Source organism: Berghia stephanieae, chromosome 6 (assembly GCF_034508935.2).
Source record: "Berghia stephanieae isolate SIO BIC M18660-M18661 chromosome 6, UCSD_Bste_1.3, whole genome shotgun sequence".
NCBI lineage: Eukaryota > Metazoa > Mollusca > Gastropoda > Nudibranchia > Aeolidiidae > Berghia > Berghia stephanieae.
In genome coordinates this window covers 56,573,076-56,593,103 of record NC_088365.1, presented here as the reverse complement: position 1 = coordinate 56,593,103, position 20,028 = coordinate 56,573,076, and the positions used below count along the sequence as shown (strand labels likewise).

At 37.1% G+C, this 20,028-nt stretch overlaps 1 protein-coding gene across 1 annotated transcript; it reads left to right on the top strand.

Moving 5' to 3' along the window:
* The first annotated feature begins 308 nt into the window (after window positions 1–308).
* Window positions 309–18,931, top strand: LOC144975314 (uncharacterized). Its single transcript, XM_078919273.1, has 8 exons — window positions 309–986; window positions 1,373–1,557; window positions 7,305–7,411; window positions 9,716–9,850; window positions 11,644–11,876; window positions 12,132–12,356; window positions 13,258–13,386; window positions 18,509–18,931. Exons 1-8 carry the CDS (start codon window positions 662–664, stop codon window positions 18,805–18,807), a joined length of 1,638 nt encoding a protein of 545 aa, XP_078775399.1. The 5' UTR covers window positions 309–661; the 3' UTR covers window positions 18,808–18,931.
* Window positions 18,932–20,028: the final 1,097 nt, after the last annotated feature.

The window sequence follows — 20,028 nt, the reverse complement described above, 5'->3', positions numbered from 1 at the left end:
TTACTGGCACTGAACGCATACTTAAGCTCCCTGGTTTGAATTTATTATTATTCTATTTTATTTCACTTTTATTGTAAGCGTCGTAAGACCCTTTAAAATATTTAAAAAGAGCCAAATTAAAGTGAGAAAGAAAAAAATACAGAAAGAAAGAAAGAGGTAGGTGGTTTATTCACTTCATTTCCTGTTTCATTTTCCTCTGTTTACAACCGATGTGTCAGGTTACAAATGTAATCTGAAAACTGAACACACCCCATTCCCGAAGTTGGTGGAACTTGCCAAAGGTCAAAGTTCAAGGATGAAAAAAAAAAAGAAGAGGAAATGATTTCATGCAGGAATCGGAGGAACCAAATACAAATGATTCAACAAAGATTTTCAGGTGGAACCATCGAGTTTATTTCCTCAGTGGTTAGAACAGTGTCTAGTGTCTGTGATTAAGTGAAGTGTAATTAATTCAAAGGGAGACCACACGATCTTCTCTTTTAAATTTTAAAACAAATTTCTTCATTGTTCCCAGAAACTGCAAAGTGAAAGTGACCGGGTCTACTGTTTGCTCCACTCTTACTCTTACTTCTTACTCTTACCCTCCAAGCAACAAGCCAAAGCTGTTGAGATTTGTTTGTTTTTTTCTTTTGCACCAAATTGTTATTTCAGAAGTTTAACTATGGCAATGTTACATTATTGTTTTGCTTTATTGGTCTGCAATGCATTTCTGTCTGGAGCAGATGCGTCAAAGTCAAATGATTTGAAATCGAAAGGTGAAACAAAATCCAAGGAAGACCATATGAAAATGAAAACGGAGAGTAAAACCTTTTTACCAGAACTTCCAAAAGAAATTGTTGTCATAGGAGGTGGCATTGCTGGCCTTGCAGCAGCCAGGACTCTGACAAAAGATCGAACAAACTTCACTGTTAATGTTTACGAAGCCCAAAAGACACGGTATGGAGGGAAAGCTTGGACTGATAAGATCACGAACATGAAAGCTAGAGGTAAGAATCCATTTTATTAAAAGTTCTTCTTCTTCTTCTTCTTCTTCTTCTTCTTCTTCTTCTTCTTCTTCTTCTTCTTCTTCTTCTTCTCCTCCTCCTCCTCCTCCCCCTCCCCCTCCTCCTCCTCCTTTTTCTACTTTTATTATTGTTATCATCATCATTATTATCAGCATCAATATCACCATCCTCATCATCATGATTATTATTATTATTATTATTATTATTATTATTGTTATTATTATTATTATTATTATTATTATTATTATTATTATTATTATTATTATTATTATTATTATTATTATTATTGTTGTTGTTGTTGTTTTTGTTGCTGTTGATGTTGAAATTATTTTTAAAAAAAATCTTTTCTTGAATCAACTTGCTTTCAGGGGTTGAGGTTAATTTCGGAGCCACATTTCTAAACACAAAAGTAGCAAATAATCCATTGTTAGAATTGGTGGAACGTTTTGAGATGCAGACGGCAACCTTGGACAATCCACAATTCATCATTCCATGGAAGAAGATGGTACTTGACGGAAATGATTTGGTTGGTGCCAAGCAAGAAGCTTTGCAGGTAAAACTGTCACTATGCACTCTCCACATTGTTTGCAATCTGATTTGATGTAGTTAACAGTAATCTAACATTTAGGGGGTTTTTCTAGGTTTTTCTACAAACAGTTAATATGCATTTTATTTTTTGCCCGTTGAGAGAAAAAACTGTTTGAAATTTTTATGTAATTCCTTCTACTTCTATTGAAAAGCAATTTTGCTTTTCAATAGAAGGTATTAGCAGTACAGTAATTGTCTGAATATGACAGGAGATGACAAGAAATGATTCCCTGAGCACATTTTGAAAATATTGTAAGGCTTAGAAAAGATGGATACATTGAGTTTAGAATTGACTAGGATGAGGAATAATTTTTAAGTCTAACCTCTTCCGGTGACATTTGAATTGGCGGTTGCTAAGTTTTGTTGTCGTTGTTTGTGATGCTCATCATCATCACATCAACATCTTCATCATGCTAATAATAATGATGATAATAATGATAATAATAATAATAATAATATGATAATGAAAATAATAATATCAACAATGATAATGATAATGATTTTATGATAATTTGATAATTTTATCGTGAATGTCCTGAAAGACACTTAACCTTTCAAAAAAAAAAATAGTTTTCGGTGACAAACCAGAGATTGTCTGTGAAAAATTTTCGACCTTTTTTACAAGGAAGATTGATAAAATAAGACACGTCTTCAACCAGCCATCTACTGTCCCATCAATGTATGTTTTAATTTTGTGGGAGTTTTTAGACAACTTCGAACAAGTGACAACTTAAGAAATAAAGAAAACTATATTATTGTCACTAGTCCTATCAAGAGTTGTGATATCAACCCGATTCATACCCATCCTCTCAAAGTGTCTCGATGTTCCTCTTGACTCCATTACGACCACTGTAAATCAATCTTTGCATTCTGATTCTGAAGAAGAACCTCATCTCTTCAAGATGACCGTCATTAGATCTTTGTTGAAAAAGCTACAACTAGATCCTACAGACTTGAATGAGTATAGGGTTTTTACCTATCCTTTTAAATATTTGAGAAAAAGTTGTTTACAAATCATAGATACTAATTTTTTGAATGATATTATTATTATTATTATTATTATTATTATTATTATTATTATTATTATTATTATTATTATTAATATTTTTATTATTATCATTATCATTGGTAGGCATCCTTCCGTCTCAAGAGACGATGGTTTGCGCCCTGTATGGCTTTAGTCTCATCAGTCTTGTTGAGAGCAACGACGGGTGTGACTCAGCAGACCAATCCTTGCATGGCAGTCTCTACCGCAGTTGTTGCACACATAGCTTGACTGTGTGTTTGGTATTTGGATCTGCTGCCTCTCTTTCCTCCTTGCTCTCCTCTCCTCAAACTTCATCTTTCTCCTCTCCTCACCTCTCTTCACTCCCTCCATCACCGCATATCTCCAGCCGTTGCGGTCGTCAGCAAGCGACTCCCAGGTGTTTGAGTCGATGCCTGTCAATTTCATGTCTCGTTTGCAGACATCATAGAAGCGCAGAGCTGGACGGCCAGTTGGTCGCCGTCCAGAAGCTAGTTCACCGTACATGATGTCTTTGGGTATGCGTCCATCGTCCATCCTGTGTACGTGACCAAGCCATCGCAAACGTCGCTGGCAGAGCATGAGATGCATACTGAGGGAGTTCGCTCTTTCTAGCACTGCATTGTTAGTGAGTCTGTCCTGCCACCTGATGCCGAGAATTCGTCGTAGACAGCGAATGTGGAAGTTTTCCAGGCGGTTCTCCTGTCTGGCATATGTTGTCCAGGATTCACTGCCATACAGTAGGCTACTGAGTACACATGCCTGGTATACTCTGAGTTTGGTATTCAAAGTGAGTTGGTTGTTGGTCCACACTCTCTTGCTCAGTTGTGCCATGACAGCGGCAGCTTTGGTGATGCGCTTGTCTAATTCTGCATCAAGTGAGAGGTTGCTGGTGATGGTTGTGCCCAGGTATGTGAAGTGATCAGTGACTTCTAGCTCCTCGTTGTCAATGTAAATTGCTGGTATAGAGGGGACATCCTGACACATTACATTTGTTTTCTTGATGCTGATCGTCAGCCCGAATTCCCTGCATGCGTGGGAAAACCTGTCCATCAGCCGCTGGAGGTCTTCCTCGGTATGCGCGCATAGAGCTGCATCATCTGCAAATATCATTTCCCTTATGAGGACTGTGCGAACCTTGGTCTTTGCTCTCAGCCGTGCCAGATTGAACAGCTTCCCATCACTTCTGGTGTGTAAGTGGACTCCTTCTGGGGACTCTTTGAATGCAAACTTCAGCAGTAAGGAGAAAAATATACCAAACAAAGCCGGTGCGAGGACACAGCCTTGTTTCACGCCGCTGCGCATGGGGAAGGGTTCAGAGGCTCCACCGTCGTAGCTAATGGTGCCCTTCATGTCGTCGTGGAATGAGGCAATGATGCTAAGCTGCTGAGGAGGACAGCCAATCTTCTTTAGCAGCTGGAAAAGGCCCTTCCTGCTTACAAGGTCAAATGCCTTTGTCAGGTCAATAAATGCAATGTAGAGGGGCATCTGCTGTTCTCTGCATTTCTCCTGAAGTTGACGTACTGAGAAGATCATGTCCACTGTCGACCTCTTGGCTCTGAAGCCACACTGCGACTCTGGGTAGATACGTTCGGCGAGGACTTGCAGTCGAGCGAGGACAACGCGCGCAAAGACTTTACCCACAATGCTCAGTAGAGAGATTCCCTATAGTTATTACAGTCACTACGGTCTCCCTTGTTTTTGTAGAGGGTGATAATCTTGGCATCGCGCATATCCTGGGGTACCTTGCCTTCTCTCCAGCAAAGACATAGGAGTTTGTGTAGTGGTTCCAAGAGGGCTGGCTTTCCACATTTGATGATTTCGGGTGGAATGCTGTCGTCACCGGGTGCTCTGCCACAGGCCAAAGCATCGATTGCTTTGCTGAGCTCCTCCATAATTGGTTCTGCGTCTAGTTCTTCCAGTACTGGCAGTTCTTCAATTGCGTCTAACGCTTTTTGGGTGACAGAGATTTCTCTGGCGTAGAGTTCCAAGTAGTGCTCTACCCATCTTCCCATCTGCTTGTCCTTGTCTGTGATGGCTTCCCCTGTCTTGGATTTAATAGGCGCAGTTTTCTTTGTAGATTTGCCTGTCGCCTGTTTGATGCCCTCATACATGGCTCTTATGTTGCCACTGTCAGACGCTTGCTGGATGTTGTCCGACAACTGAAGCCAGTAGTTGTTGGCGCAACGTCGTGCTGTTTGCTGTGCTTTGCTGCATGCAGCTCGCAACGCCTGCAGGTTCCTCTGACTTGGTTTTTGTTTATAGCTGACAAGTGCGCTGCGCTTGGCATCAATGACTGGCTCCATCTCAGTAATATTGGCTTCAAACCAATCATTGTTCCTGTGCTCCTTTTTGCCGTATGTCAGTACTGCAGTGCTGTAGATGGCGTTTCTAAGAGAGTTCCACCTGTCCTGTGCGTTTTGTTCAGCTTTTCTATGAGCTGTGTCGAGATTCTTCTCAAGTTGCTCGTTGAACTCAATATTCTTTTCCCGGTAAGCTGTCTTGCTGATATTGATCCTGGGCTGGCCCTTTCTCTTTGAGTGATGGAGTTTCTTTGGTGTCAGTTTCACCTTTGTGGCAACCAAAGAGTGATCTGTGTCGCAATCAGCGCTTTGATAGGACCTGGTGTTGCAAACATTGTTAAGAGAATCGCGCTTAGTGATGATCATGTCCAGCTGATGCCAGTGTTTTGACCTTGGATGTCTCCATGACACCTTGTGACATGCCTTGTTCTGGAAGTAGCTGTTCGTCACGCATAGTTTGCGATAGCAGCAGAGTTCAAGAAGCCTCTGACCATTCTCATTCATCTTTCCTATACCGTGGTGCCCCAAAACGGTTGGCCATGATTCTCTGTCGGCACCAACTCGCGCATTGAAGTCGCCAAGAAGGTAGATGTGCTCCACTTCTGGGATATTGTTGACAATGGCGTCTAATGACTCATAGAATTGGTCCTTTACTTCAACCGAAGCTTGCAGTGTTGGGGCGTAGACGCAAACAAGGTTCACCGAGCCCTGCATGGATGACAGGCGCAGCTTTAAAATTCTCTCTGTGCCGTCGGTTGGCGGTTCGATCATAGGAAGCAATGTATGGCGTACTGCAAATCCAACACCGTGCTCCCTCACGTCTTCTGTGCCTTTTCCTTGCCAGAAGAATGTAAAGTGTTTCTCCTTCAGGGATCCCCTCTCTGGGAGTCGCGTTTCCTGCAAGGCTGCTATGTCGATGTTCAGTCTGTTAAGTTCATGATCAATTACTGCTGTTTTTCGAGCATCGTCCATGGCCTGAAGGTCATCTGTCAGTCCTGAGCGCATAGTTCTTACATTCCAGCTTGCTAATCGAAGAGCTGGGGACTTCGTTTTCTTTTTCGTTTGCTTGCCTGGTACACAGTTTAACGATCCACTTGTCAAGCTTGCAAGCTCTAAGCTCCAGGCACCCTCTGAAGCAGGCAGATCGTGGCGGGTCAACACCTTTCTGGCTGGGGGCTGCCCAGCTTGGGGCGGGCGGTAGCTGACCAGTAGGATTACGATGATCCCTCCCACCGTCGAAGACAACCCGTAGCGTCCAACTCTACGCCAATCGAGCAAGGACTTATCACTCGTAGACTGCTGTCTTCCGTGTTGTTACTCTTCACCGGTGAAGGTGAGACTGGAGTGTCCTCTCCAGGGCGCGGCCTGGGCAAAGTATGTGGAGATCCTGGGCTGCCCAGTAACCAGAACCTCCCTCTCTTCCTCCCTGGTGTGGTCCAAAGGATCGCACAGCGATACGTTTGGCATCAGTTTGGATGCAGGTTTCTGTTAGGTTTACTCCTTAGCCTTTCCTCCTCCCGAAGGTATCCACAAGGCAGTGGAGCCATACATCGATGGCTAGAGAGGGTATGAGTTATAGGGGTAGGTTAAGAAAAGTAAGGACATACAGAAGACACCACACTACAGAATGAGTGTGAGGTGGGTGGGTGAGGAGCAGAGCGTGTACCACTCACCGGTGGGTTCTGACTCCTGCACCTTAAGAGGAAGGGGTCCCACCTACTCCCTAACCCGGTTATACCGCCGGGGACTCGGTCGCGCCCATAACAAACTCAGTAGAAACAGGGAACACCACAGGAAGGTGCTGTTATGGACACAATAATGCATGAGAGGCCATATGCAATAATCTCTGTCAGACAGGATTACGCGGCAATCAATGCACCTGGAAATGAGAGGTGTTGGGTTCGAAATGCACATCAATTTCCTTTCAGCAAGCGGGACGTCCGGCTCAGACCTTGCAGCTCCTCATTATCATTATTATTATTATTATTATTATTATTATTATTATTATTATTATTAATATTATTATTATTATTATTGTTATTGTTATTATTATTATTATTATTATTATTATTATTATTATTATTATTATTATTATTATTATTATTATTATTATTATTATTATTAAATATAAGTTTTTATTATCATCATCACCATATTCATCATGATTAAGACACCATTACTTTTATTACAGGCTGCCTGTTTACCTCAGCTGAGGATATCTATATTTTGTGCTACAGCTGTTAAAGTTCATCATTTGTGTGCATTGCATTTGTATTAAAAGTCTTTCCAATTAAAATTTCCATTGAAGAGTAGTTTGTTCATTCCACTCATCAATCAGTTCCTTATCTAAAATTCAGATTTTGTTTTTTCACTATTTTTAAATAGATTCTTGGGCAAGCATTGAACATGTCTCAGTCGTCAAAACAAGACATGTCAGTCAGAGTTGCCATTGACAATATCTTGAAGACTAAAGATTACCTTGAAAAAGACAGGTAGGTCCTTTTTGTTTGTTTGTTTGTTTTGATGTCAAAGATTGAACGATACCATAGACAGTGTTGCCAAAACTCCGGTTTCACCGGAAAAAAATCTGGTCTGGAGCAAAACATTCCGGGTTACGGGCAACTTCCGTCAAATTCAAGTGAGGTCAAATTGTTCCAAGGGTACCCCCCCCCCCCTTCCAACCACCACAGCATCATCACTGCCACTACTACTACAACCACCACCACCACATCATCATCACAAGCACTACTACAACAACCATCACCATTGCATCATCATAACTACTACTACAACCACCACCACCACATCGTCACTAGCACTACTACTACTATCACTACCACCACTACTACAATCACCACCACCACATCATCATCACTACCACTACTACTGCAACCAACACTACCACTACTACTACAACCACCGACACCACATTATCACTACCACTACTACAACACCACCACCACCACATCATTATCACTACCACTACAACCACCACCATCACATCATCATCATCTGCCACTACTATTTCAACCATCACCACCACCACCACCACATCATCACCAACACTACTACTAATATAACCACCACCACATCATCATCACTACCATTTCTACTGCAACTACCATCACCGCCACATCATCATCACTACCACTACTTACTACTACAACCATTACCACCACATCATCATCACTACAACTATTACATCCACCACCACCACATCATCATCACGACCACTACGACTACAACCACCACCAACACATCATCGCGGCCACTACTACTTCGACCACCACCACCACCACATCATCCTCACTACCACCAATACAATCACTATTGTAAGGTTTTGGAGCTTTACTTCATTTGAAAAAAGAAAACTTTGGGATTGTACTTGGCATTGTGTTTATATATCAATAGTTCTAATCAGTTATCTGTTTAGAACTATACAATGTGTAAACACAATGCTAAATACCATCCCAATTCCCTTTTCTTGGGTGCGGAAATTCCTCTTTCAGCATTGAAATTCTTCTGAGTGGTGACTGAAATTCCTGTGAGCCAAATTTAAAGTTGAAGTCTCGGCATAGAGAAAGTAGATTCATTTTGTAGCAACCCATAAACTCCATACACTTGAGTTATCGAAACATATTTAGTTATTTTACGTGTGTTCTTTGCTTCTACTGTAGGCTACTAGCATTAGCAAAGAATAGAGGTATATTAATTATTTCAGTTATTATTTCACTTTTAAGAATAGTGATGTGTAACTTTTTTGATCATGTTTGGCACATTTTAATTTTAAAATATTGCAAAAAGATTTTCCAGTACATTAAATTTAAACTAATAATGAAGCAGTTTTTATTACACACATGCGCACTAATAAAGAGGACCTTAACTTATACATTCCCGAAAAGACACCAGAAAACACACTCTCTCTCTCTCTCTCTCTCTCTCTCTCTCTCTCTCTCTCTCTCTCTCTCTCTCTCTCTCTCTCTCTCTCTCTCGCTCTCTGTTTTGTCCTGATCCTTGGCTGGGAGGGAAACAGTCGAATGTATAGTTATAGTTTTGGGAGATTATATTTTTTACCTTGTAAATCATCTCTCTGTTATGCCTTGTATTATGCTTAGTTTACATATTATATTATATGATTAGTAAACATTTGAGTGTATTCCTTTAAGTTGGGACATGTGCTTGTGTCTGGATGAGACTTTTAGGTGATCTCAAACTAAGTACATTGGTGGTATGCTCTTGGAATCTACATCTGATCCCTATTTGTTCCCAGTTCCCATATGTCTTACTTTTTCTTGGGTGCTTTAATTGTAATTCCATAACTTTTTGCTATCCCATTATCTTCCTTTTTACTGGCGCTGATATAACCTAAATGTGTTGCAAGCGCCGTAAAACCCTTAAAAACAAAAACAAAAATCTCTCTCTCTCTCTCTCTCTCTCTCTCTCTCTCTCTCTCTCTCTCTCTCCCTCCCTCCCTCTCTCTCTCCCTCTCTCTCTATCTCTCTCTCTCTCTATCTCTCATGCACACACACACACACTCACACATACTCACACACACTAGCTCAAAAACGCTCACACACAAAGCCCATGCAGACCCACCCAAAAGTACACATTCTGCCCTTCACAATCTTTGTTGTATTTTGTTTTTTACAGAACTATTATTTTTATACATTAGATTTGAATAAATTCATTTATTTCAATATATATGACATTAAAATTTTTTTAAATCAGTATCATACCAGTGAAATAGAATTATTTTGTAGTTATGTGTAAGAATTTTTTAAATATTTTTTTTTCAGTGTTGGAGCTGAGTTTGTGAAATGCTTGCCTTCCTATCTCATCGGTGACTTCTCTGCTCACAATTACAAACCAGAATTGTTGGATATTGGTTATGACAGGGTTGTGTTGGATGGCATGGGAGAAGTGGCAGATAGGTAAAATAATAAAGATAAAAATAAATAAAATAAAATTCCCTTCATAGGGGAAATTTGTCTCTTGGGTCTATTCCAAGGGAAGACATAAATAACCCAGGCATTAGCCACAGTGCAGCGGCGCAAATTGAGCTAGGGCGAGGTGAATTGCTCAAGGCCACACAGCACAGCAGCGGGTGATCGTACCGTTGAGCCATGCTGCCCTATCTATCAAAGTTATCAATGCTTTTTTTTGAGATTGTTTTGCATATGCAGATGTACCAATCGTTCTCCTTGTTTGAAGCAGTATGGGCCAATGTGATTTTGTAAGTTCATTTTACTTTAGATAACACTATTTTAGATAAGCGTCTTGCATTGATACAGTTCAGTTTTTGTTTTTTTAAATTAGGATTCTTAATAGATAAGGACGATTTGTTAGTGTTTTTTTTTTAACAAGGATTTACTTTAGTTCCCTTTGTTTTATTCTTTCTCAGGCATTTGCAGTTGTAGTGCAACTTTAGATTTTAGAGCCTTTTCATCTTTTATATAGAACAAATGAAGTTGACCTCACTCAGCTCTTTGTTAATTTTATTAGACTGTCAGAGAGGTGATTATATTTCTCAATAAAAAGGTTACACCTAGTTCTTATGTGTTGGTTACAATTGTTTGTGTGGAAAGAACTGGTAAGTATTTTATTTAAACGCATTTCATCAACACCTTTTTTCTTGATGCTGACTCGACTTAAAAACTTTGCTATGAAAAAAAAGGGACTGTCTCAAGTTTAAGTCTCTGCTATTGTATTTTATTTCAAAGTTTTGTAAAATTATGATCAAACATTAGGCATACTTTTATGCAAACTATAGAATGTACGAGGATGAATAAAAAAGTAATGGGACAAATCGCCTACTGAGTTCATTTCTTTTTCAGGTGACATCATATTTGGCTCAATTGAACTTACAAATGTACTCTTTAAAGCAAAAGTTTAAGATTTTAATAATTGTGACAAAGTTATAACAGTTCAAAATGGCTGCTGCCATGGATGTCTGTCCTGTCAGCAACAGAAAGCTGTCATTGTATTTCTTGTTTTCGAAGAAAAGACCTCGAATAACATTTTTCAATATGCATTGGTAACGTCTCTAAATCTCTGGCATTTTGTAGAGGTAGTGTTTTAGCTGGGTTGAATCTGAGTCGAAGAGACAATCATTGGAATGGCGACACCCCTCTTTTCCAAAGACCAAAACTTCAAAGCTGAGAAATCAGCTGGAAAAACAATGTTTTGGGACATTAGAGGTGTAATCCTTGTTGATTTTCCACAGGGAGCCACTGTCAACTCTGAATGGTACAAATAAACCTTGAAGCAACTGAAAGCAAGAATTCATCGAATTAGACTGCAAGTATTATTTCTTCCACACACAAGAGCCAGGAAATGGGAGATGATAGCATCATTTTCATGAACGCTGTGTACCCTCCTTATTAATTCACCAGACTTGACACTTTCAGACTTTCATCTTTTTGGTCCACTGAAGGAAGCAATGAGGCGACATCGCTTTGACAATGATGAAGAAGCCAAGACAGTAGTGAAAGATTGGCTCAAAGTTCAGACAACTCAATTTTACAAGGACTGGATACATGACCTTTAAAAAACGTGGACTGAGGCTATTGAGAAAGGTTGTGAGACTATGTTGAGTCTACTCAGCTAATGCCAATCTTTAATTTGAGGTATAATGCATAGTATTGAATCAATTTGTTTTAAAGTAATAAGTAGAGTCCCATTACTCACCCTCGTAATATTATCTCTTTTACATATTGTATTTTAGGCTTGCAAGTGGTTCACATGAGGAGTTACCCCTTCATATTCACCTCAACAAAGCTGTCCGTCAGATAAAAGTGGATGATAGCAGAAATAAAGTTATAGTACGAACCACAGATGGACTCCAAACACAGGCTGATATTGTTATTGTTGCTGTACCACCAAGTGTTATTGCAGCAGGAGAATTGTTATTCGAACCTGCCCTGCCTAAGGACTATAAACTAGCTTGTGAAGAATTGGGTAAGGAAGTGGCCACTGTTTTCAAATGGAAATAATTATGTTGTGATGGCAACCTAAATTTTTTCCTTCAATTTTTTCATGAAAAAATCAAAAATTATTTTTAGAATTGTAACTTTGATATAAATTGTACTTTGTCAATTTTTTTATTTTATTGATAGAAGAAAATTCCATCAAATGTTAACTAAGAGACATGAAAATTAAATTACAGTCAATTTTTATTGTACTCTTTTTATTTCATTTTTTTTCACAATCAAGGTAGTATTGCAAGCAACAATGTGATAGTTGAATTTGAGCATGCATTCTGGCCTGTTGAGTTTGGCATGTTTATAAGAGCTGTTCAATTGGAAGAAGAACTAGGTCATTTGCAAGCTTGGACCAATGTTCATCGTCTCATTCATAAGCCCGTTCTTACTGGAATGTTGTTTGGGACTCCAGCGACTAAGTTTGAAAATTTATCCGATAAGGAGGCAAAGCAATCTGGTAAGTATGTACAGAGAATATTTAATTCAAACAGAATATGCTTGAATGCATCCAAATTCTGTTTCTTTTATGTTAAGAGTCTTCATTTACAACGGAATCGAGACGGTTCAACATAATCTCATGCTATTGATAGTGCACATAGTTCACAATTTATTATCATAAGGGGGAAAAAAACAAAAAGAAAGTGAATAGTCAACTGTACTACTACTATGGCAATAATACATATTATTATCATAGACAAAACTTGCAGAGCGTTTTCCAAGATTTGGCTTTAAAAAATCTTTTATTCTTGTTCTAAATTTTTTTTTAAGATGATTAACACTGTGCCACACATAGGGTATGAGGCAGATTAATACAGTACACAAAGCATACAATCCATAGCCTAGGCGTTTATTAAAAGACCATCCTTTGAAGAATTATTTAAAAAAAGGGAACTAGAATAAGAGATTAGTCCTCAGTACCACCTAACAGTCAATGATACAAATCCCTAACAGTCAATGATACATATCCCTAACAGTCAATGATACATATCATGCCTGCATGGTTACATGGTAAGTTCTTTTACAAACCTTCTTCAGTTTACTCATCAAAGCAATGCATAATGATCTATCTGTGAAATTCAATCAATGGTGATTGGTAATCAAGCCATGATTCACCATGTCATTTCACTGCCCACATTGACTAGATTTGAATCGGATCAAAACACAATGTCTGATCATTAAATTGTTGCTCTAGCAATCAGTGAAAAGCAAGAAAATCATAATTGAATCATTTCTTCAAACTAATTTATTTCTTTTCAGTAAAAAATTCAATGAAAAATGAATTTTTAAAGAAATAAAGATTATGTGATAATGATGATTTTACTTAATTTATTACAAATCACATTTTCTTTCCCATACAGTTCTATCTGCTTTGACTGAAATGTTTGGTGAAGAGAAAGTGATGATGGGTGGCAAGATAGTTCGACTGCAGCGATCCAAATGGGTATCTGATCCACTGTTCAGAGGAAGTGGAACGTATCCAAAAGTTGGTAAGTCGATTTTTGTTTAAAGTAATATTATTAACTATAGTAATAATGGTTACAATAAAAATTATAATGATGATGGTGATAATAGTAGTAATAGTAATCATGATAATAATAATAATACAAATGATAATAAAAATAGTAATAATAATAATAATAATCATAATTATAATAATAATAATAATGAAAATTATAATAATAACAACAATAATAATGATGATGATTAATAATAATAATAATTAATAATAATCTATTTTTTTGTACTGCCTGCCAATGTTAAATTTTTATCATCAAGCACAGAATTACTGGCAAATCAAAAAATTATAAAACTGTTTTTCACGGACTGATGTACAAGTAGCTTGTAAACCTTTTTTTAATTTCAGCATAATTCTATCTCCTGTTGACTCAAATTAATACCAAGAAAATCTGCTAGGTCGTAATACTCACTCCTAAATCAACCATTGGCTTCCATTGCGCATGCGACAATAATTGATTCTACACGATTCTAGCACATTATCAACAAAAGATGATGACGCAATTTTAAATCTCTCTTGATACTATCTAGTTATCAAGTGATAATCTCATCCACAACAAAAAAATAACTTAATTTTGAACCCCTCTTTATACTCTCAAATAATAATAATCTATCCATTCTTTTTAGAAAAATAGGGCTGGTTGTCAACATTGTTCAGTACAACCAATTTTAATAATTTATCATCAGGTTCTTCACCAGTAATAATGATAATAATAATAATAATAATACTAATAATACTAATAATAATAATAATATCAATAATAATAATAATAATACCAATAATAATAATAATAATAATAATAATAATAATAATAATAATAATAATAATAATAATATCAATAATAATAATAATAGTAATAATAATAATAATAATAATATCAATAATAGTAATAATAATAATAATAATAATAATAATAATAATAACAATAACAATAATAATTATCAAAAACAAAAATAAAGCAATATGCTATCGTTAAATTCCCCGTGTCTGTGTAAACTGAATAAGAATGATCTATGAAGATGGTTGATAGAAAAGAGATGAAAGGCAAATATTACTGCTTACAACTTGGAAAAGTTTTAAAACAATGGTACAGTACAATATAAGCTCCAGTTTATATAAAAGGGAGGGTGGGGGGGGGGGAGGAGGGGGTCCTGATAGCTCAATGGGAGAGCACTTCTTCACACATGCACTAATATCGACCCTGGGGGCAGTGGAGAATCCTTGTGTACGAGTCTTGAATTACAAAGTGGGCAGCTTTAAGAACGGTATTTGGTTCAAAATGAATGTTTTAGAACCATTTTAGAAGTATTTAACTTGTCTCTGCATATTACATACTTTGCGAATTTCCCATCATTTGACCAGAGTAATAGTATTAGTAGTATATAATAGAAGTAGGAGGAGGAGTAGTGGTAGTAGTAGTGAATGCTCAAAAAAAAAAAAAAAAAGGAGAGAGAGATATGGATCATTAGATAACATATATGGAAAATATCTTGCTACTGTTGCAAATTGTCATTTATTGAATTGAAGACCACTCTCCCAGATATTTTATCTCAAAACTTTCTCATAACTGATGTACTGGGCTAGCAGATATCACCATCACAACTTCATCAGCATCTCTTACCACCACCACCACCACTAGACCACCATCGCTACAATAACCAACACTTCTTCCACTGACACTAGCATCAATACTACCAACATGTTAAGGGTCTTTTGGTCATTTCTTTGAGTGTTTCGAAAGCAATTTCCTTTGATATTGCAATTTCTGAGCCTTATGCTAATTTTAAATGGCCATAAAGTTTTAGTTTCTCAATAAATCGATAATTTTGTAATCACTAGAGATTGCTTGAATGATGAAGATCAGAGTTTATTTTGATTTGGGATTGATGTTAGCTTTTATATAAATTTTTTTATAGTGCACACTTTTTTTCCACATGTGCGAACAAAATACACTTTTTTGCTAAAAAATACACTTTTTAGGGTCATGGAATACACTTTTCGTCCTGGGAAGGTTGGCAGGTCTGGTTCTAGTAGTAATTTTGAGTAGATTAGCATCCTTTCAAAAAGATAGCAAGCAATTGTTATTGTCTGTGTAATGCAACAGAAACTGGACCTTATGGCTCATTCTATCTCAGAGATAGCAAGGATTTGACGGTTCAATCCTGTTTTTATATTCATATATTTTATCTTTTTTATTTCCTTTTACATAACGATAATTGGAATAGTTGTATTTTGACCCCAATTTAGATGTAAGATTTATATTATGTATTTATTTAATCAGTTATTAATCTTAAAATCTCAGGTATGATATTATGGTTTGTATTTTGATTGTTGCAAGGGAAATAAATTGAGATAGACTAATGCTGACACCTTATCATTTCATTTTGTGGAGGAACAACTTTACTGATACTTTGATTTAAAAAATAAATATAAAAAAAAGAATGTCATTGAATATGTTTTTGAAATATCCAAAGAGATGAGGGGGTGGGGAAGGGAGAAGACAATTTTGAACGTGACCTAAAAAGTAGATAAAACTCCTTTCAATTTATTTCATTTCAATGATTTGGGTAATTTTGGGTTGATAAATGGACGGTTTTATGGATAGGTAGGCTATCACATCATAATTTTTTTAAAACAGAACTATGTTCAATCATTTAAATTTAAAAAGACAACTAATGTTCACTTTCTCTCACATATGGCAGCAGCTTCTAATGGTGCTCACACTACTATGTTATGACGATTGATCCCATCAGCGAATTCTTTACCTCACTCGTGCACCATCACAAAACCACCCAGAAGCTTCATCACAACACATCATTCAACTAGATATTCTTTGGTTTCCGGCTCGCGACCAAAATGGGTATATATTGGACAGATGGAAAGTCCCCACTGATGAAACCGATCGCTGCCACTTAGTGCCTCCTCTGGCAACTTCTCCCCCAGTTTCGAGGAGTTGATGTCCCCACTTTTACAAATAATATATCTGGGTGGAGTTCCTGTCCTTCCATATTGGCAGGGAGTTACATGCTGTATCTTCTATCCCCTTATATCTGTTTTCCAACATGCTTTCTGTCTTTGTCTCGGAATGAGATTACTTGGTTTGTCCTGGCCCTGGCCGAAGTCCTTTAGACCTGTAAATTCTCAGTCAATTAACTGAAATCAGTCAATTTGTCAAATTCAAATATTTAAAAAAAAGGAAAGAAAGAAGTGAAGAAAGAAAGAATTCACAAATCGTAGTCGAATGACCGAATAGTAATTAGGAGTGTTCCATAACGCTACGCATAGCTCATGGGAGCCGTTAATATTAACGATGGATTTATTGCCAAGGCTAAGCGGCGCTTTTTAGAATTGGCGTGACTGAACACATTCCAGTGTAATTTCACACAGCCTTCGTTAAATTATTTTTTCACTTTCCAACCTGTTGTGATCCCAACGGTAGCCAATTTTAACTGAGCCGCCGAGCGATAAATTTCACTGTTTCGTCTAAGCCAAAATTGACCACAATTACAAGCTGGGGTTTAAAATTATTAAAAAAAATAAAATGCGAATGCCGGAAGTAACATCTCTAGTAGATGATGGAGACACCTTTAAATCGAAAGTTAGATTAGGATAGATTGCTACAAGCACATTCCGATTGCCTCACGTTGTAAACAAACTGGTTGACCGTTTCTTCACTGATTGAGTACCTGATTATAAGGAACAATGGTAAGTAGCCTAATTAATTCCCGTGCAAATCAGGACGTTTTCTGCCATTGTTTTGCTCAAGCCCAAGCGAGCTTGCTGTTTTGTGGCGATTTACCTTCATTTCGATTCTTTGAATTTTTCCGCTACGCCTGCCGAAGTTTCTTCTTGATAATTCACTTCTACTTAATAATTCAGTGTATTGGCCAGAAGTCATATTTATTTAAGTTTTTGTTTCTCTGTCATTTACTGATTGAAAATCAAGTTTGATCATTGCTACATTATTCTAATGTTCTCACAATGGCTGAGCTGTTCGTGGATCGCAATTCAGACTTGTCGAGCATCGATAAAGTTAAAGATGTGAGTGTGAGGAATAAATTCAATTGGTCATGGCTAGAAGTTAAAGATGATAATGGTGATTATTTTTCTGACTATGTCAAAAAAAATTCCAGAGGCAGGAATATGACTTTGATGAAGTCATCTTTACCTATATGAATGACATGCTTATTCAGCATTCCTTCTACATCAAATTATGGCAGTCATATACTTCCAGTAAGAAATAACACCCACTATTTTAATGTATTGTATTTATCACTCTCCTCTCCAATGATGCCCTTATTTTTTAAAAAATAATTGAATCTTCAGTTTGTCGAAGAGTTTCAGTCAATTTTTATAGAGCTCATTTACAGGTCTAGTCCTTGGCTGGGAGGGAAACAGTCAAATGCATAGTTATTGTTTTGGGAGATGATATTTTTTTTTCTTTTAAATCATCTCTCTGTCATGTATTATTATATTTCTTTTGAATTTATAATGTAAACATTTGAGTGTATTCCTCTTAGTGAGATCCTGTGCTCGTGTCTGGATGAGACGTTTAGGTGATGTAAAACTATGCACAATGATAATATGCTCTTAGAATCTACAGCTGTTCCCCTTTGTATCATTCCCCTTTGTCATACTTTTTCTAGGGTGCTTTAATTTTAATTCGAGAGCTTTTATACTATCCCATGTTCTTATTTCTAAACCCTTAAAAACAAAAGCAAACGAATAATATATCAATTTAGTGATAGTATTTGTCTTGATTGTATTTGTTAAGAGGGTTAGGTTCTAGTTTGACAATGGAGATGCTGATTTTTATGTGACTCCATTGTTTTGAATTATGGTATTTGACTTGACACAAATACCCACAAAGTTTCATTATTGCCATTAAATTCATAAATACTAACGAATCTAAAGTGTAATATTTTATTTTTCTTTCTGGTACAGGTCCAAAGCTGCGAGATGTTGTAATTACGGTATTTAGCATGACACAACTACCCACAAAGTTTCATTATTACCATTAGATTCATATTAACATTAGATTCATATTAACAAACTAATCCGAAGTGTAATATTTGTTTTTCTCTCCTCGACAGGGAACAGTCCAAAGCTGTGGGATGTTCTGTCCGAGCCCCTGTGTCCTTACATCTACTTTGCAGGAGAACATACCAACTCAGAATATCCTGGATCTCTTCATGGCGCCTACAACTCTGGGGTCAGGGTTGGGAATCAGATTTTGTCACGCCTTTGTGATGTGAGGATGGAAGAGGAAAGAGTCAGAAAGGAGATGGAGGAATTAAGAAAGAGGAAGGAGAAGGAAGAGAAAGAAAGAGCAGCTAAAAATGGAAGCAGCAATGATGGAAATATTGCGGATGAAAAGAAGGATGAGCTATAAAAAACAGGAAAACTAGGCAAAAGTTTTGTTGAATTTATGTTGTACTAATTGAAAATGAGATAGTTATTTGTTGGATGCTATGATTTAAATGCTTATATGACCTAAGAATGTATCAATCACCTTTATTTGTTTACAACTGATACAGCTGCCATGGTTTTATGTTTGTATAAATCGTAATGTTTGACTGTGTTATGAAAGTGCAATTGGCTGATTTTGATAATATAAATTTATTCCTAGTTATATATATATTATTATTTTTTAATTTATTTTTTTTTTGTCAAATGTTTCGACATTCACACCCAGGATAAGGGGTCAGATGTCACAATTGCTTCCATGAGATGAATTGGAGCGATCTCAGAGTTATTTTTTTGTAACCATTTTTTTTTTTGAAGAGGGCATATCAAGCTGGGAATAAAACAACACTGAAAGGTACAAACAAAAGCTTGATCATATCATAAATCAGGACAGTTTTTCTTTTACTGCCTTGTTGACTTCAACATTATAAAATATTATGCAGTATAATCAGTACATTGTGAAATAAGCAATTTACAAAGCATTCTAACCATTTCTCTGTAAAAGGTTGGGGTTTATTGTTTAGATAAACCTTTTAGTTAAAGCAAATTCTACATAAATCACAAAATTGGAAGTGAACAAAATGTATGTTATTGTTGGGTTTTTTCCCCTGCCCTATAAATAAAAATGTCGAAAGCAGAACATAAACCTGGGTTGCTTAGGTTGCAATAATAAAAATCGTTCATTTGCACATTTACCCTTGTTAAAATATCAACCACTGTCCATAGCCAAGTTCTCATTCATTTCTCGTGCACTTAGCATTCTCACAAAAAAAGCTTGTTCCTCCATGAATAATTATAGATTGATACATTCCCTAACTATTTGGTTGTGCATAAAATTCCATTTTGTGAATTTTTTTAAAAAGTTTGTGTTACCATCATCTCACTGGCAGCTATGATTTTTATTGTTAAGCATGTACACTATTGCAAGTGCTTATGCGTGTGTGTGTGTGTGTGTGTGTGTGAAGGGAAAGAGAGAGAGGGGGGGGGGGGGGGGGGGGGGGAGAGAGAGAAGAGGAATTATGTCAAACCTAAAGGATGCAAATGTGCATGTATTTGTGTGTTTACCTATATGCATGCTCGACTGAGTGCACATCTTTGTCAGCTGTGTCGAAGCCGTGTTTTCATCATTTCCATTTCCAATTACACT